We start from the raw sequence: 27,078 nt of genomic DNA, 5'->3' as shown, positions 1-27,078 counted from the left end.
TATTAGTAGAGACGGGGTTTCACAATGTTGACCAGGATGGTCTCGATCTCTCGACCTCGTGATCCACCCGCCTCGGCCTCCCAAAGTGCTGGGATTACAGGCTTGAGCCACCGCGCCCGGCCCCAAATGTCTCTTGATGGATGGGTGGATAACAAAATTCCCTCCTCTTCTACATTGGGAAAGAAATTCTGTACAATTGCCGTAATTCTTTACAAATCTAACAAAATTGTCTAGTGTCACCATCTGTTCCTGTTTGTTTCTTCATTTGTGATAATTTTTTTCTTTTTGAGACAGAATTTCACTGTTGTCACCCAGCCTGGAGTGTAATAGCCTGACCTGACTTACTGCAACCTCCGCCTCCCAGGTTCAAGTGATTCTCCTGTCTCAGCCTCCTGAGTAGCTGGGATTACAGACACCTGCCACTACACCTGGCTAATTTTTAAATTTTTATTAGAGGTGGGGTTTCACTATGTTGGCCAGGCTGGTCTCGAACTCCTGACCTCGGGTAAACTGCCCGCTTTGGCCTCCCAAAATGCTAGGATTATGAGTGTAAGCCACCGTACCTGACTTGTAATTTTTTAATTGAGAAAATACAAAATATGAGCTCTACCCCTTAAAAGATTTTTAAGTGTACAATTCAATACTAATCGGTATAGGCATTGTTATATAGCACATAGTTATATATCACACATAGATATATATCCAGAAGTTATTCACCTTGCATAGCTGAAATTTTATATCCTGTATCTAGCAAATATTTTCCCACCCATCTTCATCCTCTGGCAACCACCATTCTACTCTTATGTTTTTATATGTCTAACTCATTAGACACATAATTGATATAACTGGCATTGTGCTGTATTTGTCCTTTTTTTTTTTAGCTCCTTTCTCCATTTACCAGTATTTGTCTTTTTGTGACTGGTTGATCTTCGTGTTGTCATATTTGAGGGACTTTCCTACTTTTTAAAGGCTGAAAGGCTGAATAAGATTCCATTCCAAGTATATACTATAATTTTGTTATCCACCATCAATAGACATTTGGGTGGCTGACCCATCTTGGCTCTTGTGAATAATCCCACAATGATTATAGGAGTGCAAATATGTCTTTGTGATCCTGATCTCAATTCTGGATAAAATCCTAGAGGTGGAATTGCTGTATTAATGTGGTAGTTCTATTTTTAAGTTTTTGAGATCCCGACCAGGCGGGAGTGCAGTGGCCGGGATCTCGGCTCACTGCAGCCTCCAACTGATGGACTCAAGCGATCCTCCCGCCTCAGCTTCTGGGGTAGCTAGGACCACAGGCGAGCGCCCCTACGACCGCCTTAAAATTAATTTTAATAGGAATTTTTGTGGATCTAATCACCAACAGACTTTCCCTGTGCCGGGGCACGATCTGTTTTCAGGAAACTGAGTTGCTCCGGAGTCCAAGGCAAGTCCCGCCTCCAAACCGGAGGAGCTGGGATGAGGCGAAGAGAAGCGCGGTTCCCGCCCAGTCCCGCCCAGTCCCGCCCCGGCCTGGCCTCTCGGCTGCGCGCGCAGCTTCGTGGAGACCCGGAAGCAGATTACGTGGAGTGACGGTTATGCTACGGCGTGTGAGTTTCCCTTTGTTTAGATTGAATCTGGGATACCGATTCCCTTCTCGCTTCTATACCCGGTGTCTCCGGGGCCACAGAGACCTTGAAATCCCCGCAGTTCCCTCCACCCCGAGTACTCAGACGTTCTAATAAGAGTCCAGCAGTCACTTCACTGTTTTTTTTTGTTTGTTTGTTTGTTTTGAGACGGAGTCTCGCTCTGTCACCCAGGCTGGAGTGCAATGGCGCGATCTCGGCTCACTGCAACCTCAGCCTCCCGGGTTCAAGCGATTCTCCTGCCTCAGCCTCCTGAGTAGCTGGGACTACAGGCGCGCGCCACCACGCCCAGCTAATTTTTCTATTTTTAGTAGAGACAGGGTTTCACCATGTTGGCCAGGATGTTCTCTATTTCTTGACCCAGTGATCCGCCCCCCTAGGCCTCCCAAAGTGCTGGGATTACAGGCTTGAGCCACCGCGCCGGCCTTCCCTGAGTGTTAAAAGCGCTCGGAGGCTGGTCCCGTCCCCGGTGTTTCACCACAGGGCCAAGTTGACAGCACCTATCGCCGAGTTTTCCTGCTTCATACCCCTAGACACGCCCCGCGCCGCGTAAAGTGCTCACCTACGAGATGAGTCCAAGTCTCTCCGGTCCCCCAAGCCTCGCCCTCTTTTCACAGGCCAGCCCCTTTTTCTGTGCCTTAAATGAGAGGAAATCTATCTGATGTTTATTACTGATTGTGATGTTGCAATCTCCACTGGACTTTTGCTAATACCTAAATATTTGGTTGACAAAATTATATTTAGTTTAGTGCAAAAGTAATGACAAAACTGCGATCACTTTTGCACCAACCTAATATTTATGGGCCAGGGGGAGTGGTGTGGTCCTGGAATCCCATCTTCTCCGGAGGCTCAGGCTGGAGAATTCTTTGAGCACAGTAGTTTGAGACCACTCTGGGCAACATAGTGAGACTCCCATCTCAATTTTTAAAACAGTATGGGTATTTAATAGAGATTGGAATTCAAGTTTCTGTGATTTTACAGGGTCTAATTTTTTTTAATGGTTTAATATGCAGTAATATTTATGAAGTGAATTGAGCACTATTTATACATTTTTATTTTTGCAAACATGCTGAAATGTACATTAGCAAAAATAACGACATCCAGGCACAGTGGTGCATGCACACCTATCATTCTAGTTACTCAGAGAGGGTGTCATTTGAGGCCAGGAGTTCAAGGCTGTAGTGTGCAGTGAATAAGCCACTGCACTGCAACCTGGACATATAAAAAACAAAAAGACAAATATAATTTAAAAAGAAGTCACTGAGAGACAGCTCTTTCAGGTGTCATGTGTATGTTTACTAGAGTGTATGTGTGTGTATATATATGTATATGTGTCAGTGTACGAGTGTGCATGAGTGCACAGATGAGTGAGTCTATGGCTTTTATCAAAGGCGCATCATAAGTTTATATACATTTTATATTTCTTAATTGTTGAAATTACATCTTACATATTTTCATGATTTTAAAATTGTTCTACGCTGTTATAATGAGTTGATGACTGTAAGAATAGTGACCTATTATGGGGATACCTGTGCGAGTTTCTTGATTTTAATCCTGGAAATTGTTTTAACTTTACTCAAATAGGTCATTGTCTGTCAGTTTACTTTTGATGCTGATTTGTTACTCGATTGTTTGATCTTTTTTTGTCTTTTTCTCTTTTTGAGAAGGAGTCTTGCTCTGTCACCCAGGCTGGAGGGCAGTAGCATCATCTCAGGTCACTGCAACCTCAGCCTTGGGTTCAAGTGATTCTCCTGCCTCAGCCTCCCGGGTAGCTGGGATTACAGGTGCCCACCACGATGCCTGGCTAGTTTTTGTATTTTTGGTAGAGATGGGATTTTACCATGTTGACCACACTGGTCTTGAACTCCTGACCTCAAATAATCCACCTGCCTCGGCCTCCCAAAGTGCTGGGATTACAGGTGTTAGTCACCACACCTGGCCTAATTCTTAAAGTTTGATTCTAATGCCCAAACACCTGGGATCCGGTGCCTACTCTGCCATGTTTAGCCTTCACACCTGGGGCAAGTTTCTTAGCATGTCTGTGAAAGAATTGTCTCCTCAGTAGGATGGGAACAGATTTTTCTTTCATGGGCTTTTGTTGTTATAGCAGTTAGTACATGTAAAACATATAGAATAGGGCCTGTCACATGGGAAGTATTCAAAAGTTTCATCCTGGCTGGACTCAGTGACTCATGCCTGTAATCCCAGCACTTTGGGAGGCTTAGGCAGGCTGATCACTTGAGGCGAGGAGTTCAAGACCAGCCTGGCCAACATGGTGAAACCCTGTCTCTATTAAAAATACAAAAATTTGCTGGAGCCAGGCGCGGTGGCTCACGCCTGTAATCCCAGCACTTTGGGAGGCCGAGGCGGGTGGATCACGAGGTCAAGAGATCGAGACCATCCCGGTCAACATGGTGAAACCCCGTCTCTACTAAACATACAAAAAATTAGCTGGGCATAGTGGTGCTTGCCTGTAATCCCAGCTACTCAGGAGGCTGAGGCAGGGGAATTGCCTGAACCCAGGAGGCGGAGGTTGCGGTGAGCCGAGATCGCGCCATTGCCCTCCAGCCTGGGTAACAAGAGCGAAACTCCGTCTCAAAAAAAAAAAAAGGAAAAAAAAGAAAAAAAAAAAAAAAAAAAAAAAAAAAAAAAAAAAAATTTGCTGGGTGTGGTGACGTGCGCGCCTGTAATCCCAACTACTCCTAGAGGTTGAGTCAGGAGAATCACTTTAACCCAGGAGGCGGAGGTCACAGTGAGTCTGGACCGCAGTACTGCACTCCAGCCTGTTCAAGCAAGACTCCATCTCAACAGCAACAACAACAACAAAACAACAACACAAAAGCTTCAGCCATTGCTGTTGCTATAGCATCACAGCTTCCAGATTCTGATCATTTTGCAAAACTACTAGAGACGTTGTCATCTCTGAAGATCCCACTTGTATCTCAGGTAGATACTGAATATCACTTGCTGTGTTAAAAATAGTATCTGACACTATAGAGGTAACTGTGGGTTAATTTTTTGTATTTCTTCTGTTGCCCACAAAATTAGAAATCTACACTAATTTAAAGAATATCATAAGTTTTCATGGAGAAATATAATAAAACACAATTAGAAACACATAAATAGCTCACGAATACCTTCATGTGGATTTGTCAGAACATTCACTTCAATCAAGTCAGTCCTTAGAATTGTTTTCTCATTTTGTGTGATACCCTGTTGGTGAAATGTGTTTTTTATTTTAGGGACATTTGACGTTCAGGGATGTGGCCATAGAATTTTCTCAGGAGGAGTGGGAGTGCCTGGAGCCTGCTCAGAGGGCTTTGTACAGGGATGTGATGTTGGAGAACTACAGGAACCTGGTCTCCCTGGGTGAGTCCAACTTCCCCCAGAAGTCAGGATCTGCCCTGGTGTATTTTTGCATTTTCTCATGTGACTCTTAGGCATCTTAGGAGTCAATGTATTGCTTGACTGAGATTGAAACCCTGTTGACTTAGAAATGAAAACCTCCATAATGCTTGATAATGCTGTATTTTTCAGAAATGATATGCTCCATAATGCATTCTATACTTAAAATAACTTTCTTCAGATGTTCTGCCTCCTTCATAATTCATTATTGAGTGGTGCCAGGGCTTAAGTATGCATCAATCCTTATGACAGACTTAGATACACAGTTTTGGCTCAGTGCGGTGGCTCGTGCCTGTAATCCCAGCACTTTGGGAGCCCGAAGTGGCCAGATCACCTGAGGTCAGGAGTTCGAGACCACACCAGCCTGGCCAACGTGGTAAAACCCTGTCTCTACTAAAAAATGCAAAAACTAGCTGGGTGTGGTGTTGGGCGCCTGTAATTCCAGCTACTCGGGAGGCTGAGGTAGAAGAATTGCTTGAACCCAAGAGACAGAGGTTGCAATGAGTGGAGATCGTGCCACTGCACTCCAGCCTGGGCAACGGAGCGAGACTCCATCTCAAAAAAAAAAAAAAAAAAAGATATCCGCCCTGTGCTTATGAGTCATTAGTTCTTGCAAGAGAGCTCGATGTCTGTATGTTACAGTGTTTCCTCAGCATTTAAAAGGAGGCAGTCATCTGATGAATTTCTGAAATATTCTTGATTCATTTATAATATCCTCTTTGCTACCTAGACATAGTGCTTGGACTTTGGAGATGCCACAGCACACATTTATTCTTTCTTTTTATAATTAGGAATCTGTCTTCCTGACCTGAGTATTATATCCACGTTGGAGCAAAGTAGAGGTCCCTGGAATCTGCAGAGTGAAGTGAAAATAGCAAATACTTCAGATGTCAGGGAATGCATCAAAGGTGTGAACACAGGTAAGAGCTTGAATGGGTAGAGTGGAGGAACCATAATTTTTTTTTGAGACAGAGTCTCTCTCTGCCATCAGGCTGGAGTGCAGTGGTGCGATCTTGGCTCACTGCAGCCTCCACTTCCCGGGTTCAAGCGATTCTCCTGCCTCAGCCTTCCGAGTAGCTGGGCCTACAGGCACACACCTGTAATCACAGCTACTCCAGAGGTTGAGGCAAGAGAATCACTTGATTTTCCCAGAAATTTTTTTGTATTTTTAGTACAGGCGAGGTTTCACCATGTTAATCAGGATGATCTCGATCTCCTGACCTCGTGATCTGCCTGCCTTGGCCTCCCGAAGTGCTGGGATTACAGGTGTAAGCCATCATGCCTGACCTTAATTTATTTTTTTTGAGAGAGAATCTCTCTCAGAAAAGGGCAGTGGTGCAATCTTGGCTCATTGCAATCTCTGCCCCTCGGGTTCAAGCCATTCTCATGCCTCGGTCCCCCAAGTAGCTGGGATTACAGGTGTGCAGCACCAAGCCTGCTTGACTTTTGTTTTTGTTTTTGTGTTTTCAGTAGAAATGGAGTTTCGCCATGTTGACCAAGCTTGTCTCAAACTTTTGGCCTTAAGTGATCCACCCACCTTGGCCTCCCAAAGTGCTTGGATTACGAGCATGAGCCACTGCTCCTGGCCATATTATCATTATTATTATTGTTGTTATTATTACTTATTTTACTAGGTTTTTGGGAACAAGTGGCTTTTAGTTACATGGATAAGTTCTTTAGTGGTGATTTCTGAGATTTTGGTGCACCCATCACCAGAGCATTGTACACCATATTCAATGTATATTCTTTTATCCCTCACCCCACTCCCACCTTTTCTCCCATGACCCCAAAGTCCATTGCATTATTTTACACCTTTGCATCCCCCTAGCTTAACTCCTAATTATGAATGAGAACATACAATATTTGGTTTTCCATTCTTTTTTTTTTTTTTGGAGACAGAGTTTCACTCTTGTTACCCAGGCTGGAGTGCAATGGCGCCATCTCGGCTCACCGCAACCTCCGCCTCCTGGGTTCAGGCAATTCTCCTGCCTCAGCCTCCTGAGTAGCTGGGATTACAGGCGCGTGCCACCATGCCCAGCTAATTTTTTGTATCTTTAGTAGATACGGGGTTTCACCATGTTGACCAGGATGGTCTCCATCTCTTGACCTCGTGATCCACCTGCCTCGGCCTCCCAAAGTGCTGGAATTACAGGCGTGAGCCACCACTCCTGGCCCCACCACTTTTATTTATCTATTTATCTGTTGCTGGACACCTGGGTTGCTTCTACCTCTGATTTTTTTTTTTTTTTTTTGAGATGGAGTTTCGCTCTTGTTGCCCAGTCTGGATGCAGTGGAGCCATCTCGGCTTCCTACGACCTTTGCCTTCCAGGTTCAAGCGATTTGCCTGCCTCAACATCCCGAGTAGCTGGGATTACAGGCAGCCACCACCACACCCAGCTAATCTTTTTTTTTTGTATTTTTAGTACAGGCGCTGTTTCAGCATGTTGGCCAGGCTGATCTCAAACTCCTTACGTCAGGTGCTCTGTCTGCCTTGGCCTCCCAAATTGCTGGGATTACATGTGAGTGCCACCGTACCTGGCTCTGATACTTTTAATAATGCTGCCGTGAACATGAGTTTCTAAATATCTCTTTAAGATGCTGTCTTCAGTTCTTTTGTATATATACCCACATGAGGAATTGTTGCCTGTACTGGTAATTCGATTTTGGCTTATTTGAGAAAATGTCATACTTGTTTACTTATTATTTTTAATTATTTTTGAGACAGGGTCACCCAGGCTGGAGTGTGGTGCACAATCTCAGTTCACTGCAACCTCCACCTCCCAGGTTCAAGTGATTCTTGTGTCTCAGCCTCCCGAGTAGCCTCCACACCTGTCTTCTTTTTGTACTTCTTTTTTTTTTTTTTTTCTTTTATCCACTTGACATCTGATTTGGGGAGAATTTTTGTACTTCTTTAGTAGAAACAGGGCTTTGCCATGTTGGCCAGGCTGGTCTCCAACTCCTAGCCTCAGGGGATCCACCTGCCTCAGCCTCCCAAAGTGCTGGGATGACAGGTGTGAGCCACCACACCCGGCCCGTACTTCCTTGCACCATTTTACATTTCCACCAACAGGGCACAGGTCTCCCATTTCTGAACATTTTTGCCAGTTGTGATTTACTGGTTTGTTTTGGTTTTTGGATTTTTTTATAAACAATAAACATTTCTCATGGATTTGAGATGATACCATGTTTTTCTTTCCATTTTTTCTAATAATTACTGATATTTTGCGTGTTTTCAAATAGTTATTAGTTATTTGTATATTACCTCTGGAGAAATGTGTATTCTGTTCTTTTCTCCATTTCTTAATTTGTTCATTTACTTTTATTCAATAATAATATTAAATGAAAATCATTTGGTTTTCTATTTGTACGAGTTACATGTATTGTAGATGTTAAACTCTTATCAGAGATTTGATTTGCAAATATTTTGTTGCATTTAGTAAGCTGCCTTTTCACTCTGGCAATTGTTTTCTTTCATCAGAAATCTTGTCTATCTTGTTATAGTGTATTTTATGTATTTTTACTGTCTTTTTGTTCCATTGAGGTTATATCCAGGAAAACACTGTTGAACCCACTGTCATAAAGCTTTTTATCTATGATTTTTTTTTCTAGAAGTTTTATAATTTTGGGTCTTACTTTTAGGTCATAAATCAACGTTTAAGTTAATTTGTGCATAGGGTGTAAATTAAGGGCTCAACTTCATTCCTTTGCGTGTGGAGATCCAGTTTCCCCAGTACTGTTTGTTGAAGCGCCTGACCTTTTCTCCTGACACGGTTTTGGCATTTTTATTGAACATCATTAACCACATTTTTGAGGGTTTGTTTCTGGTCTCTCTGTTCTCCACCGATTTATACGTCTGTCTTCGTGTCACTACAGTTCTGTTTTGATGAAGGTAGCTTGGTAATAAGGCCGAAGTTCAATGGCATGATCATGGTTCACTCTAGCCTTGAACTCCTGAGCTCAAGCAATTCTCCTGCTTCAGGCTCTCCATTAGTGGGGATCACAGGCATGTGCCACTATGCCCAGGTAATTTTTTTTTCTTAGTAGAGATGGGGTCTTGCTGTGTTGCCCAAGCTGGTCTTGAACTTCTGGGCTCCTGCTTGGCCTCTCACAGTGCTGAAGTTACAGGTGCGGGCCAATGTGCATGGCCTATTTTTTTTTTTTTTAATGTAAACACAGTGTCATAATATCCCTCCCAGTACTGTTGTTACACATTTCTGGTGTATTGTGTTATTGTTTTTCTTTGTATCAAGATATTTTCTAATTTTTCTTCTGATTTCTTTTTTGAACCCTTGGGTTTTTGATTTTTTTTAGCGACTCTTGGTGCTAAGGAACCCTTGGATTTTTTAAGTATATTGTTAAAATTGCACATATTTGTGGACTTACCTATTTTTCCTCTGCTGTTAATTTCTAGTTTTATTTCATGATGATGGGAATCAATAATTTATGTGATTTCAGCCTTTTTTTTTTGAGACCAAGTCTCACCCTATTGCTGAGGCCGGAGTGCAGTAGCACGATCACAGCCCACTGCGGCCTTGGCTTCCCGAGCTCAAGCAATCTGCCCACCTCGGCCTCTCAAAGTGCCGGGATTACGGGCATGAGCCACTGTGCTTGGCCTTAAATTTTCAAAAATTTATTTTATATCCTACCGTGAGGTCTATTCTGGAAGTTGTTCCATGGACATTGGAGAACAATTTGTATTCTGCTGTTTTTGGTGATGTTTTCTGTATATATCTCTTATATCCAAATGGGTCTGTCGTGGTGTTTGAGCCTTCTGTTTCCGTTTTTTTATTATTTTTTTTCCCTTTTTAGATACATTCTTGATCTTTTGCTCAGGCTAGAGTGTAGTGGTACAGTCATAGCTCACAGTAGTCTGCATCTCCTGGGTTCAAGTGGTCTTCCTGCCTCAGCCTCCCAAGTAGCTGGGACTATAGGCATGCACCATCACACCTGGCTAATTTTTAAAAGTTTTTGGTGGCGACAGGGTCTTTCTAGGTTGTCCAGGTTGGACTTGAACCCCTAGGATCAAGTGATCGTCCCACCTCAGCCTTCCAAAGTGTTGGAATTACAAGCATGAGCCACTGCACCCAACCAGAGTCCTCTGTTGATTTCTTCTTCTTCTTCTTTTATTTATTTATTGTTTGTTAAGTTCTGGGGTACGTGTGCAGAATGTGCAGGTTGGTTACACAGTTATACACGTGCCATGGTGGTTTACTGCATCCGTCACCCTGTGATCTACATTAGGTATTTCTCCTAATGCTATCCCTCCCCTAGCTGCTTACCCCCCGACAGGCCCCAGTGTGTGATGTTCCCCTCCCTGTGTCCATGTGTTCTCATTGTTCAGCTCCCACTTATGAGTGAAAACATGCGGTGTTTGGTTTTCTGTTCTTGTGTTAGTTTGCTGAGAATGATGGTTTTCAGCTTCATCCATGTCCCTGTAAAGGACATGAACTCATCCGTTTTTATGGCTGCATAGTATTCCATGGTGTATCTGTGCCACATTTTCTTTATCTAGTCTGACATTGATGGGCATTTGTGTTGGTGCCAAGTCTTTGTTATTATGAACAGTGCTGCGATAAACATTACATGTGCATGTTTATTTATAATAGAATGATTTATAATCCTTTGGGTATATAACCAGTAATGGGATTACTGGCCCAAATGGTATTTCTGGTTCTAGATTCTTGAGGAATCACCACACTGTCTTCACAATGGTTGAACTAATTTACACTCCCACCAATAGTGTCAAAGCGTTCCTATTTCTCCACAACCTCTCCATCATCTGTTGTCTCCTGACTTTTTTTTTTTTTTTTTTTTTTTTTGAGACGGAGTTTCGCTATTGTTACCCAGGCTGGAGTGCAATGGCACGATCTCGGCTCACCGCAACCTCCGCCTCCTGGGTTCAGGCAATTCTCCTGCCTCAGCCTCCTGAGTAGCTGGGATTACAGGCGCGCGCCACCACATCCAGCTAATTTTTGTATTTTTAGTAGAGACGGGGTTTCACTTTGTTGACCAGGATGGTCTCGATCTCTTGACCTCGTGATCCACCCGCCTTGGCCTCCCAAAGTGCTGGGATTATAGGCGTGAGCCACAGCGCCTGGCCATCTCCTGACTTTTTAATGATCACCATTCTAACTGGCGTCAGATGATATCTCATTGCAGTTTTGCTTAGCATTTCTTTAATGACCAGTGATGATGAGCTTTTTTTCATATGTTTGTTGGCTGCATAAATGTCTCCTTTTGAGATATGTCTGTTCCTGTCCTTTGCCCACTTTTTGATGGAGTTGTTTGTTTTTTTCCTGTAGATTTGTTTAAGTTCTTTGTAGATTCTGGATATTAGCCCTTTGTCAGATGAGTAGATGGCAAAATTTTTCTCCCATTCTGTAGGTTGCCTGTTCACTCTAATGATAGTTTCTTTTGCTGTGCAGAAGCTCTTTAGTTTAATTAGATCCATTTGTCTATCTTTGTTTTTTTTGAGACAGAGTCTTGCTCTGTTGCCCAGGCTGGAGTGCGATGGCATGGTCTTGACTCACTGCAATCTCTGCCTCCCAGGTTCAAGTGATTCTCCTACCTTAGCCTCCAAGTAGGTGGGGTTACAGGCACCTGCCACCATGCCTGGCTAATTTTTGTATTTTTAGTAGAGATGGGATTTCACTTCACTGGCCAGGCTAGTCTCAAACTCCTGACCTTGTGATCTGCCTGCTTCGACCTCTCAAAGTGCTGGGATTATAGGCATGAGCCACCGTGCCTGGCCCATTTGTCTATTTTGGCTTTTGTTGCCATTGCTTTTGGTGTTTTAATCATGAAGTCCTTACCCGTGCCTATGTCCTCAATGCTATTACCTAGGTGTTATTCTAGGGATTTTATGGTGTTAGGTCTTATGTTTAAGTCTTTAATCCAGCTGGAGTTAAGTTTTGTATAAGGTATAAAGAAGGGATGCAGTTTCAGCTTTCTGCATATGGCTAGCCAGTTTTCCCAACACCATTTATTAAATAGGGAATCTTTTCCCCATTGCTTGTTTTTGTAAGATTTGTCAAAGATCCGATGGTTGTAGATGTGTGGTGTTATTTCTGAGGCTTCTGTTCTGTTCCATTGGTCTATATCTCTATTTTGGTACCAGTACCATGCTGTTTTGATTATTGTAGACTTGTAGTGTAGTTTGAAGTCAGGTAGCATGATGGCTTCACATTTGTTTTTTGTTTTTTGCTTAGGATTGTCTTGGCTATGCAGTCTCTTTTTTGTTTCCATATGAAATTTAAGGGTTTTGTTGTTGTTGTTGTTGTTGTTGTTTCCAATTCTGTGAAGAAAGTCAATGGTAGTTTGAGGGGGATGGCATTGAATCTATAAATTACTTTGGGCAGTATGGCCATTTTCACGATATTGATTCTTAATATCCATGAACATGGAATGTTTTTCCATCTGTTTGTGTCCTCTCTTATTTCCTTGAGGAGTGGTTTGTAGTTCTCCTTGAAGAGGTCCTTCACATCCCTTGTTAGTTGTATTGCTAGGTATTTTATTCTCTTTGTAGCAATTGTGAATGGGAGTTCACTCATGATTGGGCTTTCTGTCTGTTTTTGATGTATAGGAATGCTTGTGATTTTTGCACATTGATTTTGTATCCTGAGACTTGGCTGAAGTTGTTTATTTGCTCAAGGAGATTTTGGGCTGAGACAATGGGGTCTTCTAAATATACAATCATGTCATCTGCAGATAGAGACAATTTGACTTCCTGTTTTCCTTTATTTCTTTTTCTTGCCTGATTGCCCTGGCCAGAAATTCCAATACTGTGTTAAACAGGAGTGGTGAGAGGGGGCATCCTTGTCTTGTGCCGGTTTTCAAAGGGAATGTTTCCAGCTTTTGCTCATTCAGTATGATATTGGCTGTGGGTTTGTCATAAATAGCTCTTATTATTTTGAGATATGTTCCATTGATACCTAGTTTATTGAGAGTTTTTCACATAAAGTGCTGTTGAATTTTGTCAAAGGACTTCTCTGCATCTATTGAGATGATCATGTGGTTTTTGTCTTTGGTTCTGTTTGTGTGATAGTTACATTTATTGATGTACGTATGTTGAACCAGCCTTGCATCCTAGGAATGAAGCTGACTTGATCATGATAGATAAGCTTTTTGATGTGCTGTTGTATTCAGTTTGCCAGTATTTTACTGAGGATTTTCACATCAATGTTCATCAGGGATATTGGCCTGAAATTTTCTTGTTTAGTTGTGTCTCTGCCAGGTTTTGGTGCCAGGATGATGTTGGCCTCGTAAAATGAGTTATGGAGGATTCCCTCTTTTTCTGTTGTTTGGAATGGTTTCAGAAGGAATGGTACCAGCTCCTCTTTGTACCTCTGGTAGAATTTGACTGTGAACCCGTCTAGTCCTCGACTGTTTTTGGTTGGTAGGCTATTAATTGCTGCCTCAATTTCAGACCTTGTTATTGGTCTATTCAGGGATTTGACTTCTTGGTTTAGTCTTGGGAGTGTGTATGTGTCCAGGAATTTATCCATTTCTTTTAGATTTTCTAGTTTATTTGCATAGAGGTGTTTATAGTATTCTTTGATGGTAATTTGTATTTCTGTGGTACCGGTGCTTATTTTTATTGCATCTATTTGATTTTTCTCTCTTTTCTTCTTTATTAGTCTGGCTAGCGGTCTATTTTGTTAATCTTTTCAAAAAACCAGCTCCTGAATTCATTGACTTTTTTTTTGAAGGGTTAATTGTCTCTATCTCCTTCAGTTCTGCTCTGATCTTAGTTATTTCTTGTCTTCCGCTAGCTTTTGAATTTGTTTTTGCTCCTCTAGTTCTTTTAATTGTGATGTTAGATTGTCCATTTGAGCTCTTTCCTCCTTTCTCTTGCAGGCATTTAGTGCTATAAATTTCCCTCTACACACTGCTTTAAATGTGTCCCAGAGATTCTGGTACGTTGTGTCTTCATTCTCACTGGTTTCAAAGAACATCTTTATTTCTGTCTTCATTTAATTATGTATCTTGTAGTCATTCAGGAGGAGGTTGTTCAGTTTTCATGTAGTTGAGCAGTTTTGAATGGGTTTCTTAATCCTGAGTTCTTAATTTGATTGCACTGTGGTCTGAGAGACTGTTCTCCTGTCTGGTTCTATCCATTTTCAGAACTGGAATATTGAATTCAACTATAATATTGTGGAGCTGTCTGTCTCTCATTGGAATTTTATCAAGTTTCCATTGTATACTTAGTTTTTATTTATTCATTACTTTTAATAGAGATGGGGTCTCAGTGTGTGGCCCAGGTCGTCTCAAGCTCCTAGGCTCTAGTATTCCTCCTGCTTCAGCCTCCCGAAGGACTGGAATTATAGGCATGAGCCATTGCACCTAACCTCATTCTGTACTTAGGAGCTCTGAAGCTTTCTGTTTATATATTTTTAATTGTTATATCTTCTTGGTGAATTGAGTCCTGCATCATTTTATAATAATTTTTTATTTAATTATAATAATTTTTATAGTAATAAAATAGAAAGTATTTTATAATAAATTATTTCGTCTTTTGTCTTTTTTTTTTTTTTTTTTTAATAGAGACGGGGTTTCACCATGTTGGCCAGGCTGGTCTCAAACTCCTGACCTCAGGTGATCCGCCCATCTCAGCCTCCCAAAGTGCTGGGATTACAGGCGTGAGCCACCGTGCCCGGCTCATCTTTGTCTCTTATGGTTTTTGAGTAAAAATCTGTTCTCTCATATCAACACTGCCACCTGTACTTTCTGCTGGTTACTATTTGCATGGAATATATTTTTTCATCCTTTCACTTTCAGCCTATGTGTATCCTTAGAATTAAAGGGAGTTTCTTGCAGATAGAATTTAGTAAATCTTGTTTTCTTCTGATTCCAAAGTTAAATCACACCAACATTACATGAGAAGGAGAATACCAAACATAGGAGAAACTATTAAAAGAATACATATTGGATTATTATCTGTAGATCACTTAACATCTTGTAGATTTTCCCCCTACATTTCTTTCTTACTACTTTCTGTAGTATTTTGCTTGTTTCATCATAGTGACATACTTTTTTTTTTTTTTTTTTTTTTGAGACGGAGTTTCGCTCTCGTTACCCAGGCTGGAGTGCAATGGTGCGATCTCGGCTCACTGCAACCTCTGCCTCCTGGGTTCAGGCAATTCTCCTGCCTCAGCCTCCTGAGTAGCTGGGATTACAGACACGCACCACCATGCCCAGCTAATTTTTTGTATTTTTAGTAGAGACGGGGTTTCACAATGTTGACCAGGATGGTCTCGATCTCTCAACCTCGTGATCCACCTGCCTCGGCCTCCCAAAGTGCTGGGATTACAGGCTTGAGCCACCGCGCCTGGCCCATAGTGACATACTTAAATCCCATCTCTTGTGTGTGTCTGATAGATATTTTTTGTTGTCGTTAGCATTGTGGCTACTTCAAATACCGTGAAGTTAAAACATACTATTTTTAAGTATTAACAGTGTAACTTTGTTTAGGTACTGAAAGCTCTACTTTACAACTCTGCTCTCACTTTCTGTTATTAATGGCAGAAATTATTTCGATATATGTTACGGTCCCATTAACATATATATATAGTGCTTTTAGTCTTTTGAGTTTGAGACCAGCCTGACCACCATGTTGAAACTCCATCTCTACTAAAAACAGAAAAATTAGCCAGGTGTAGTAACACATGCCTGTAATCCGAACTACTACTCGGGAGGCTGAGGTAGGAGAATTTGCTTGAACTCAGGAGGTGGAGGTTGCAGTGAGCCAAGATAGCGCCACTGCACTTCAGCCTGGGCAACAGAGAGAGACTCTGTCTCAAAAAGCAAGCAAACAGACAAACAAACCATTAAAAGTCGTTACAAAAGAAAAGGGGGTAATAATAAATATCTCTATTTTTGCTTTATTTACTGACCGTTAGTGGTGAACTTTCTATTTTTATTAAGGTTAAAGATACTATTTAGATTCTTTTTATTTTATCTTGAAGGAGTCCCTTTAGCATTTCTTGTTGGGCAAGTCTAGAATACTAATGCACTTCCTCAGCTCTTCATTTTCTAAGAACGTCTAAATTTCTTATTTTTGCAGGTGAATGTTGTTAAATAGAGTATTCTTGGTTGATATTTTTGCTTTTTTTCCCCTGTCTTTAATTGTTTTCAACATAACCTCTCACTGCCTTCTAGCCTGCAAAGTTCCCTGCTGAAAAATACATATAATCTTGTACAGTTTTCCTTTATATGATGTCTTTTTTGTTGCTGCTATCAAGACTCTATCTTTGACTTTTGATAATTTCTTTATAATATGTCTCTGTGTGAATGTCCTTGGGTTAGTTTTAGTTAGAATGGTCAAGCTTCTTGAATCTGTATATTCATTTCTTTTTTAAGATTTGGGTTGTTTGAACATTATTCCTCTAACGGTGATTTCTGATGCTCTGTCTTCTTGTGAATCTCCAATAGTTTGAATATTGTTCCACCTGATAGTATCTCAAAAATATATTAGGGTTGGTTTTCTTCATCATTTTATTTCTGGGCTCTTTGGAGCTGATAGTTTTGAATACCTGTCTTTCAGTTTGCTCATCGTCATCTATTCCTTTTGCAGTCTGCTGTTGAATCTTTTAGTGAATTATTACTTCAGTTACTGTATTTCAGCTCCAGATTTTCTGTTCTTTTGTTTTTAGTAGTTTCTTCTGTGGTTGATATTTTTTTTCTTTTCATGTAATGTTTGCCTAACTTTATTTAGTTATCTATCTCTGCTTTCTTTTTTAGCTCATTAAGCATCTTAAGGCAGTTACTTTAAATACATGTCAAGTAGTTCAGAGGACTGCCTATGTTTAGGTTTGTTTATTGGAGATTGATTGATTGATTATAATTTTAGCCATATTTCCTTGTCATTTGTAGGCCTTGTAATTTTTGGTTTAGGTTTGGTAAAGCAACCATTTCTCCCAGTTATTTTGTATAAGAATCGTGCAGGAGCCAGGCGTGGTGGCTCACGCCTGTAATCCCAGCATTTTGGGAGGCCAAGGCAGGCAGATCACAAGGTCAGGAGATTGAGACCATCCTGGCCAACATGGTGAAACCCCGTCTCTACTAAAGATACAAAAAAATAGCCAGCCATGGTGGTGTGTGCCTGTAGTCCCAGCTATGGCCACTGCACTCCAGCCTAGTGACAGAGTGAGACTCCATCTCAAAAAAAAAAAAAAAAAACAATTGTACAGGAGGATACCTTTACTAATTAGCTTGGTATAAAGGGGGTAGAACAGTCACTCATTTTCTGGGGATGTGTTTTTTTTCTGGCTTGTGGAAGTACCATTACTAATGACTACACAGCTGCTCTAAAAGTTCTGATTTTCCCTAAGAGACTCATCCCTGCTTTTTCTCAGGAGCTTTTAATTTTTGTTGTATTTCTCTGCTCCTAATCTCTGTCAGTCTAACCCATAATCCACCTGACTCCTGTAGATTCCCCATTACTCCAGCGCATCCCTCAGTCCCTTTTGTTTTCTGCACTGCCAGCATACACAGTATGCTGATACTCTTTCCAATGCCTGAGTCAGACGAGACAGAATCTAGTCCCTCTGTCAGACACTCAACATGCCATTGTCATGGGTTGAAGTTCCTCTTTTTTCTTTCTTTTTTAGAGAGCAGCTCTAAATTGGGAAGCAACACAGGAAACAAATCTCTTAAAAATCAACTTGGATTAACCTTTCAGTTACATCTGAGTGAACTGAAGCTATTTCAAGCTGAAAGGAATATTTCTGGATGTATACATGTTGAAAAGCCTATCAACAATAATTCCTTAGTTTCACCACTTCAGAAAATTTATTCTAGTGTCAAATCCCACATTTTAAATAAATATAGAAATGATTTTGATGATTCTCTGTTACTCCCACAAGAACAAAAAGCACAAATTAGGGAAGAACCTTGTGAATGTAATGAGCACGGCAAAGTCTTTAGAGCGTCTTCAGGACTTGCTAACCATCAAGTAATCCATACTGCAGATAACCCTTACAAATGTAATGAATGTGGCAAGGTCTTTAGTAGTAGTTCAAACCTTGTACAACATCGAAGAATTCATACTGGAGAGAAGCCTTACCAGTGTCTTGAATGCGGCAAGCTCTTCAATAGAATTTCACTCCTTGCACGACATCAGAGAATCCATACTGGAGAGAAACCTTACAAATGTAATGAGTGTGGCAAAGTCTTCACTCAAAATTCTCACCTTGCAAATCATCACAGAATCCATACTGGAGAGAAACCTTACAAATGTAATGAGTGTGGCAAGGTCTTCCGTCGAAATGCACACCTTGCACGACATCACAAAATTCATAGTGGAGAGAAACCTTACAAATGTAATGAATGTGGCAAAGCATTTTCAGGGGGTTCAGGCCTTACTGCTCATCTTGTAATTCACACTGGAGAGAAACTTTACAAATGCAATAAATGTGGCAAGGTCTTCAGCCGAAATGCACACCTTACCAGACATCAAAGAATCCATACTGGAGAGAAACCTTACGAATGTAAAGAATGTGGCAAGGTCTTCAGGCACAAGTTTTGTCTAACCAGTCATCTTAGAATTCACACTGGAGAGCAACCTTACAAATGTAATGAATGTGGCAGAGTCTTCAGTTACAATTCACACCTTGCACAACATCAGAGAATACATACTGGAGAGAAACCTTACAAATGCATTGACTGTGGCAAGGTATTTAGTCGACTTTCATGCCTTACACGACATCAAAGAGTTCATACTGGAGAGAAACCTTACAGATGTAACGAATGCGGCAAGATCTTCAGGCATAAGTTATCCCTAAGCAGCCATCAGAATATTCATACTGGAGAGAAACCTTATAGAGGTAATGCATGTGGCAAGGACTTCACTCGAAATTCAAGCCTTGCAATTCATCACAGAATCCATGCTGGAGAGAAACCTTACAAATGTAGTGAATGTGGCAAAGTCTTTTGTCAAAATTCACACCTTGCAAGACATAGGAATATTCATACTGGAGAGAAGCCTTACAAATGTAATGAATGTGGCAGGGTCTTCAGCCGCAAGTTATACCTAACAAAACATGAGAGAATTCATATGGGAGAGAAACCCTACAGATGTAACGAATGTGGTAAGGACTTCACTCGAAATTCAAACATTGCAAATCATTGCAGAATTCATACTGGAGAGAAGCCTTACAGATGAAATGTGTATGGTAAGAGCTTTAGTCATAATTTACACCTTGCACAGCATGAGAGAATGTATTCATGAGAGAGTTCTTACAAATTGAGTATGGCAAATTCTTCATCATTAGTTCCAGCATTAATCAACATCAGAGATTCCATACTAGAGAGAGATCATATCAGTGTATATGACACAGGTCTCTTGAGGCCTGCCAAATGACTAGACATCAAAACACATATTGGATAGAACCACACAGATGGATTGTTTATGCTGAGGTTATTATTCAATGACCATTATTATGGAACATGATAAGATTTACACAAGCAATAACTTAGTCTCTAGTTCTCTGATATTTATGATATTGCATGCTGCAGAAAAACTACAGCTCAAGGCCAGGCGCGGTGGCTCACGCCTATATTCCCAGCACTTTGGGAGGCCGAGGCGGGTGGATCACGAGGTCAAGAGATCGAGACCATCCTGGTCAACATGGTGAAACCCCGTCTCTACTAAAAAAAATACAAAAAAAAATTAGCTGGGCATGGTGGCGCGTGCTGTAATCCCAGCTACTTGGGAGGCTGAGGCAGGAGAATTGCTTGAACCCAGGAGGCAGAGGTTGCGATGAGCCAAGATCGCGCCATAGCACTCCAGCCTGGGTAACAAGAGCGAAACTCTGACTCAAAAAAAAAAAAAAGAAAGAAAACAGAAAAATTACAGCTCAAAATATGTGGAATCTCATGATGTGATGCATGTCAAAGGTTCAAGGGCATCTAGAAACAGTTATATTCAGGCAATTAACCTAATTATATGGGGTTTTTTGAAAAGGCTACTTTACATTTTATGACTTAGTTTTTTTTTTTTTTTTTGGCATTTATTATATATTTCTTTCTTTATCACACAAGATCCAGTAGGATTAGACTTTTGTCTCATTTGAAACAGTGTGGCCTTCATGAACTATTAAGCAATGGGCACAAAAATGGCATGCTTCCATTTTTATTTTCCTTGTTCAAAGTTACCATCTTGGGAGATGATTTGTAAGGAGCAAGTGAAGAGCACATGAGGAGTATGGGCAGGTCTAGTGTGGCTCTGAATATGCAAAGAAGTCCTCATCATAAACCTCCTTGTCTGAGGTTTGCCTTCCGTTTTCTTTTGCATTGTCACCTGAAAGTGTCGGAGATGATGTAACACTGTGTGTTCTACTCTGATCCCATGATGTGTGCTTAGCAAAAGGAGAGTTACTTCTAGACTCGTAAGGATAGACTGGCGAATACCATGTCTCATCACCTGGATCAATGGTAGGAGGAAAATTTGTGTCTGAGTATGTCTGTGTTGTCTGTGGTGCATTATTTACAATTTCATTTGACTCTTTCAAGAAAGGGTCTTCATTCCTTTAAGAACAAGCAGTGCTGAAGGGTATGGCACAGAACACAAGATCTGAGGGCAGCAGCTTGAACTCATGGGCTGGCCGGGTGATCACAAACCTTGTGTTTTCCGGGTTGAGGTCCTCTTCATCTGTTTTTCGGTATAAGCCAACACACAGGATTCCAAAAAGATGTAATGAGCCACAGAACAGTGGTCCAAAGGTGTCTCTTGGTTGAACATTTGATAAAATGGTTTGGTGTAAACACAGAAGCCCCAGCTTACACTGCTTTCTTCCAGACAAGAGCACCATGCAGATATCTGACACATCATAGACCTCACCCTTATCTAAATGTTGTTCCAGCCGAGAGCTTATTCCTCCTGTCACCAGCATCTGAAGCAATTCCAGGACATGATAACTGTAGAAGGCCGTGGCCAGGAAAGAATCCAAGAAGCTGCCAGAAAAAAAAGTGCCTGTAGAAAAAGGCAGTGCTGGGATGCAGGTTTGTTTCTTGGAGAGACCCTTCCAGTCCACCAAGCTGTTCAATTAAGTGAATGTTGGAAGGATTTTTCAATTCAGTGAGGATACGGACTCTTTGGCAGTTTGATTTCTCATTACATCCACTTGTGTAACCTGGAGTATTCTCTTTGGCCACGTCCTGGTCGATGCCCCCTTGACCTGCGAGATGCACCACTGGAAGTTGTTGCCGCCCGCGGGGCAGCTGCTGCCTCCAGCTCCTGCCATGGCAGCCGGCGGCAGGATGGGCGGGGACCATGGCGGACCAGGGATACGGCCACCGCGCCACTGCAGCCGAGTGCTCAGCCCTGGCCGGCTCTGCCCATGACTTTCTTTCTTTTTTTTTTTAATTAGTATTATTTTTTAAGATGGGGTTTCACCATGTTGGTCAGGCTGGTCTTGAACTCCCAACCTCAGGTGATCCGCCCGCCTTGGCCTCCAAAGTGCTTGGATTACAGGCGTGAGCCACCACGCCCAGCCATGACATTGATTCTTAACTTTGAAATCATTTAATATGACTTTTTTTTTTTTTTTGAGATGGAGTTTCACTCATTACCCAGGCTGGAGTGCAATGGTGCAATCTCGGCTCACCGCAACCTCCGCCTCCTGGGTTCAGGCAATTCTCCTGCCTCAGCCTCCTGAGTAGCTGGGATTACAGGCACGTGCCACCATGCCCAGCCAATTTTTTGTATTTTTAGTAGAGACGGGGTTTCACCATGTTGACCAGGATGGTCTCGATCTCTTGACCTCGTGATCCACCCACCTCGGCCTCCCAAAGTGCTGGGATTACAGGCTTGAACCACCGCGCCCAGCCCTAATGTGACTTTTTTACAGACCTTTAATTGTGGTCTCTTGAAAAGAATCAGTAGGATGACAGGGTTGATTTTATTAGCTGAAAAGCATTTCTATACAGTTTCCTGAGGAAGAACAACAGCACATTTTCAGTTCATTGTCTGATTTAGCATGGCAGTGGGCAGGAATCATATAAAACTATGATGGCAGTCTGATGGCAGTTCATAGTGTATTCAGCACATGTTTTTCCTGACAGAAGGGCACAGTGCTGCTGTGCTCTACCAACCAGCCATGAAATACAGCATATCTGTAGAAATAATGCAGGGGAGATGGTGGCCAGCCTGGCAACACGGTAAACCCCATCTCTACTAAAATACAAAAAATTATCTGTGTGTGGTGGCGTGCGCCTGTAGTCCCAGCTACTCGGGAGGCTTAGGCAGGAGAATTGCAAGAACCTAGGAGGTGGAGGTTGCAGTGAGCCAAGATCACGCCACTGCACTCCACACTGGGCGACAGAGCAAAACTCCGTCTCAAAAAAAAAGAAGCAGTCATTTTTGAAATGGACGATAGAACGGTTATATCAGATTAGAGCATTTACTAGTATGCCATGTTCTTGAGTAGCATTCACATTTAACTGTTGGCATAATTTCCAACTGTTGATTTAGAATGTACATAGTTCTCATATTTTGATGAATAAAGTTAAAATTTTCCTAAGTGTGAATGAATCACATCATTTCTACCAACTATTTGATTCCCCACTTAGGAGAATATAGTGCACAATAATGCACCATTAATAGTAAATACCCTGCAATGCAGTTTTCTTTGTCTTCACTCTGAGCTATGTAGTGGTGATATGTGTCTAACCACTCTAACTTTAGTGTTAAATAGGCATTTTAAAAAAATGCACCATTCAAATTTTAAGATTGACACATCCAGAATAATTGTGTGTGTGTGTCTGTGTGAAATGAAACAACATATGCACACACTTGTGAATCCATCTCCTTGGGTAAGTGTAATTTAGACTAATCATACTTAATACTTGAATTATTCTCTCTGTGCGTTTGCAAAGGATGCTTATATGGGTACATAAAAAATTTTGTAACATGGGTGGGCACGGTGGCTCACTTCTGTAATCCTAGCACTTTGGGAGGCTGAGGTGGGCAGATCACGAGGTCAGGAGATCAAGAACATCCTGGCCAACATGGTGAAATGCCATCTCTACTGAAATACAAAAAACTAGCCAGGCATGGTGGCAGGCACCTGTCGTTCCAGCTACTTGGGAGGCTGAGACGGGAATTGCTTGAACCCAGGAGGCGGAGTTTGCAGTGAGCTGAGGTCACGCCACTGCACTCCAGCCTGGTGACAGGGTGAGACCCTTTCTCAAAAAGAAAAAAAAAATGCTATAACAATGCGAGTTCAGCCTCATACACCGTCAAAAGTGCATCAAACATTCACTGTTTGTTATATTTCTTTTTTTTTTTTTTTTCCTTGAGATGGAGTTTCGCTCTTGTTACCCAGGCTGGAGTGCGATGGCGCCATCTCGGCTCACCGCAACCTCCACCTCCTGGGTTCAGGCAATTCTCCTGCCTCAGCCTCCTGAGTAGCTGGGATTACAGGCACGCGCCACCATGCCCAGCTAATTTTTTGTATTTTTACTAGAGACGGGGTTTCACCATGTTGACCAGGATGGTCTCGATCTCTTGACCTCGTGATCCACCCGCCTCGGCCTCCCAAAGTGCTGGGATTACAGGATTGAGCCACCGCGCCCGGCCCTGTTTGTTATATTTCTACATGCCTGTTTTGTGCCAAAGAAGACTCATAGCATGCACCTTAATTTTTATGAAGCAAAAGTACAAATATATGACAAATATTATTAAGTGAAAGTATGTGAATAAGAGTGAAAATACTGTACCACAATGTCCTTTTTTTCCTAATAGTGCTCATTGACTTAGGTGGAAAATTAAATTAATGTTCATAAATTTTCTCTTAAGAATGGTCACACAGGCCAGGCGTGTGGCTCATGCCTGTAATCCAAGCACTTTGGAGGCCAAGGCGGGCAGATCACCTGAGGTCGGGAGTTCAAGACTACCCTGACCAACATGGTGAAACCCCGTCTTTAAAAAAAAAAAAGGCCGGGCGCGGTGGCTCAAGCCTGTAATCCCAGCACTTTGGGAGGCCGAGGCAGGTGGATCACGAGGTCAAGAGATCGAGACCATCCTGGTCAACATGGTGTAACCCCGTCTCTACTAATACAAAAAATTAGCTGGGCACGGTGGCGCGTGCCTGTAATCCCAGCTATTCAGGAGGCTGAGGCAGGAGAATTGCCTGAACCCAGGAGGCGGAGGTTGCGGTGAGCCGAGATCGCGCCATTGCACTCCAGCCTGGGTATCAAGAGAGCGAAACTCCGTCTCAAAAAAAAAAAAAGGTCACACAGAATGGGAATTTGTTTTGCTTTTGTAGATTAACTAGAAACTTCATATGTTCACCCTCATAACACTTTTGGTAATTTGAACTTTCGACTGCTCTACTGGAATTTGTTTGAGGTCCACGTAAAGTTTGGGTTAGATATTGAATATGATGATGCCATAGACTGATGGTCTGCAAATGTCTACTACATAATGAGGCTTTCTGGCAAAAGCAGGATGGACTTCCGCAGCTTGTCCAAAAATGGCTTTGGAGAAAAGGGACAGGTGAGTAGCTTGGGATTTTTTTTTTTTTTTTTTTTTTTTGGAGACGGAGTTTCGCTCTTATTACGCAGGCTGGAGTGCAATGGCGCGATCTCGGCTCACCGCAACCTCCGCCTCCTGGGTTCAGGCAATTCTCCTGCCTCAGCCTCCTGAGTAGCTGGGATTACAGGCATGCGCCACTATGCCCAGCTAATTTTTTGTATTTTTAGTAGAGACGGGGTTTCACCATGTTGACCAGCATGGTCTCGATCTCTTGACCTCGTGATCCACCCGCCTCGGCCTCCCAAAGTGCTGGGATTACAGGCGTGAGCCACCGCACCCGGCCCCTTTTATTTTTATATTTTTTGAGACGGAGTCTCGCTTTGTCTCCCAGGCTGGAGTGCAGTGGCACGATCTTGGCTCACTGCAACTCTGTCTCCCGGATTCAAGCAATTCTCATGTCTCAGTCTCCTGTGTAGCTGGGACTACAGGCATGTGCCATCATGCCTGGCTAATTTTTTTTTTTTGTATTTTTAGTAGAGACAGGGTTTCACCATGTTGGCCAGGCTGGTCTTGAACTCTCGACCTCAGATGATCTGGCTGCCTTGGCTTCCCAAAGTGTTGGGATTATAGGCATGAGTTACCATGCCTGGCCCAGATATCCCCTTTAATAAAGCTAGTCCATTTATGTGTGCACTGACCTCCCTGAATCTGGAGGTAGAGGTTGGTCTCAGGAGATTGAAGTAACACCTTGACTGATAGACTCTCAGTGCAACATCACTGAGATACGGCCAGATATATTTCACTAGGCTCAAGAGGGCTGCCGCCTTGAGCAGGATAACCAGGCCTGCCTGGAGCTATGCCATAGTCCAGGATCCCAGGGACTTAAGTGAGAAGTTGGTATTCAGATCAAACAAAACTTCTTTAAATGACCCCACCCTATGCAGCCAATGGGCCTGTTTGTGGGTCTTATGTATTTGTGTTTCCAAAATAACCTGAGGTCCTGATGTGGGGTCTTTACCTCTTGTGCAAGATGGCTCATGCCTATAAGCTGAGCATTTCGGGAGGAGCAGATGGGAAGATGGCATGAGGCCGGAATTTGGAGACCCGGCTGGGCAACAAAGCCAGACTACATCTCTATTAAAAACAAACAATAGAAAATTAGCACAGGCCTTTGCTCCCAGCTACTTGGGAGGCTGAGACGGGAGGTGCCCAGGACCCCAGGAAGTCAAGGTTGCAGCAAGCTATGATTACACCACTGCATTCCAGCCTGGGTCACAGAGACCCTGTCTTAAAATTTTAAAAAGTATAAAAAAACTAAGTTGGACCGGGCATGGTGGCTACTCTGGAAGCTGAGGCAGGAGAATCACTTGAACCCAGGAGGCAGAGGCTGCAGTGAGCTGAGTTCATGCCACTGCACTCCAGCCTGAGTGACAGAGGGAGACTCCTCAAAACAACAACAACAATAAACAACAAAAACTAAGTCATTTGTGACTACTTTTTAAAGTTATCCCCTCTTTTTTTTTTTAAGACGTAGTTTCGCTCTTGTTACCCAGGCTGGAGTGCAATGGCGCGATCTCGACTCACTGCAACCTCCGCCTCCTGGGTTCAGGCGATTCTCCTGCCTCAGCCTCCCGAGTAGCTGGGTCTACAGGCACGCGCCACCACGCCCAGCTAATTTTTGTATTTTTAGTAGAGACAGGGTTTCACTTTGTTGACCAGGATCTTGTGATCCACCCGCCTCGGCCTCCCAAAGTGTTGGAATTATAGGCGTGAGCCACTGCGCCCAGCCTCTTTTTTGTTTTTTGAAACAGTTGGTTAACGTATCCTCATAGTGGCTTTAGTCCTTCATGCCCAACGTGGTGTCCCTAGGAAAGTCTCTGGAATTGAGCACAGGGTTGACCGTCACCCTCTGGAGTGAATGGGGACTAGAAATGAAAAGCATTTATTTTCTGTGAGGCATTGACATGAAATTGCACATTCTATCCTGGCAGGGTTTTGCATTTCACATTTTCACTTGCATCCCGTTCACAGAGAATTCCAACGTGTGTTAATTCAATTCCTAAAACTTCTCCTTCCTTCTTCTTTTGACTTCTTTTTTTCCTGTCCCGTCTTTCCTTCCCTCCTACCTTTTCTTGTCCATTTCTTTTCGCTTTTTTCTCTTGGTTTTCTCTCTTCTACTTATCTTTCATTTCTCTCTCTCTTCTCTCTCTGCTTCCACAGAAAGCAGGTGGGACTTGACATTCATTTTAATAGAAGGAATTTTCGTGGATATAATCACCAACCGATTTTGCTCTGCGTAGGCAAGATCCGTTTTCAGACCGCTGAGCGGATCTTGCCTCCAAAACCCTGGTAACAAGCACAGTGCAACATCATCGAGGTACAGCCAGATGTATAGGCTCAAGAGGACTGCAGCCTCAACTAGGATAACCAGGCCTGCCTGGGGCAACAACATCGCCACAGCATTGGAGGGAGGCGAGTCAGGCAAACTGAAGCGCAGGCCCCTCCCCGGCCTCGTCCCTGCCTGCCTAGGTCCCACCCCACCCAAGTACCAGCCAGCCCAGGTCCCAGCCC

At 42.5% G+C, this 27,078-nt stretch overlaps 1 protein-coding gene across 6 annotated transcripts; it reads left to right on the top strand.

Moving 5' to 3' along the window:
- Positions 1-1,520: 1,520 nt before the first annotated feature.
- Positions 1,521-26,894, top strand: ZNF880 (zinc finger protein 880). 6 transcript variants are annotated; one of them, XR_010344213.1, is made up of 6 exons: positions 1,521-1,592; positions 4,871-4,997; positions 5,825-5,953; positions 17,642-19,204; positions 20,339-20,465; positions 26,728-26,894. XR_010344213.1 is itself a non-coding variant. In XM_064380941.1 (5 exons), exons 1-5 carry the CDS (start codon positions 1,581-1,583, stop codon positions 20,353-20,355), a joined length of 1,764 nt encoding a protein of 587 aa, XP_064237011.1. In that variant the 5' UTR covers positions 1,521-1,580; the 3' UTR covers positions 20,356-21,311. The 6 variants fall into 6 exon arrangements, 4 of the variants coding, with proteins under 4 accessions (XP_064237011.1, XP_064237010.1, XP_064237008.1 ...); XR_010344212.1 differs by lacking the exon at positions 26,728-26,894 and adding an exon at positions 20,894-21,311; XM_064380941.1 differs by lacking the exon at positions 26,728-26,894 and having other exon boundaries at positions 17,642-19,120; positions 20,339-21,311.
- The last annotated feature ends 184 nt before the right edge of the window (positions 26,895-27,078 follow it).

This window comes from Aotus nancymaae, unplaced genomic scaffold (assembly GCF_030222135.1).
Source record: "Aotus nancymaae isolate 86718 unplaced genomic scaffold, 86718_ANA_hifiasm-v0.15.2.pri h1tg000028l, whole genome shotgun sequence".
Lineage (NCBI taxonomy): Eukaryota > Metazoa > Chordata > Mammalia > Primates > Aotidae > Aotus > Aotus nancymaae.
The sequence above is the reverse complement of the archived record's forward strand: the minus strand, read 5'-3'. Positions and strand labels throughout refer to the sequence as shown.

Coding starts and splice junctions, on each gene's coding strand:
- ZNF880 (XM_064380940.1), top strand. Junction 4,998..5,824: donor CAGGAACCTGGTCTCCCTGG/GTGAGTCCAACT, acceptor TTTTATAATTAG/GAATCTGTCTTCCTGACCTG. Junction 5,954..17,641: donor CATCAAAGGTGTGAACACAG/GTAAGAGCTTGA, acceptor TTTCTTTTTTAG/AGAGCAGCTCTAAATTGGGA.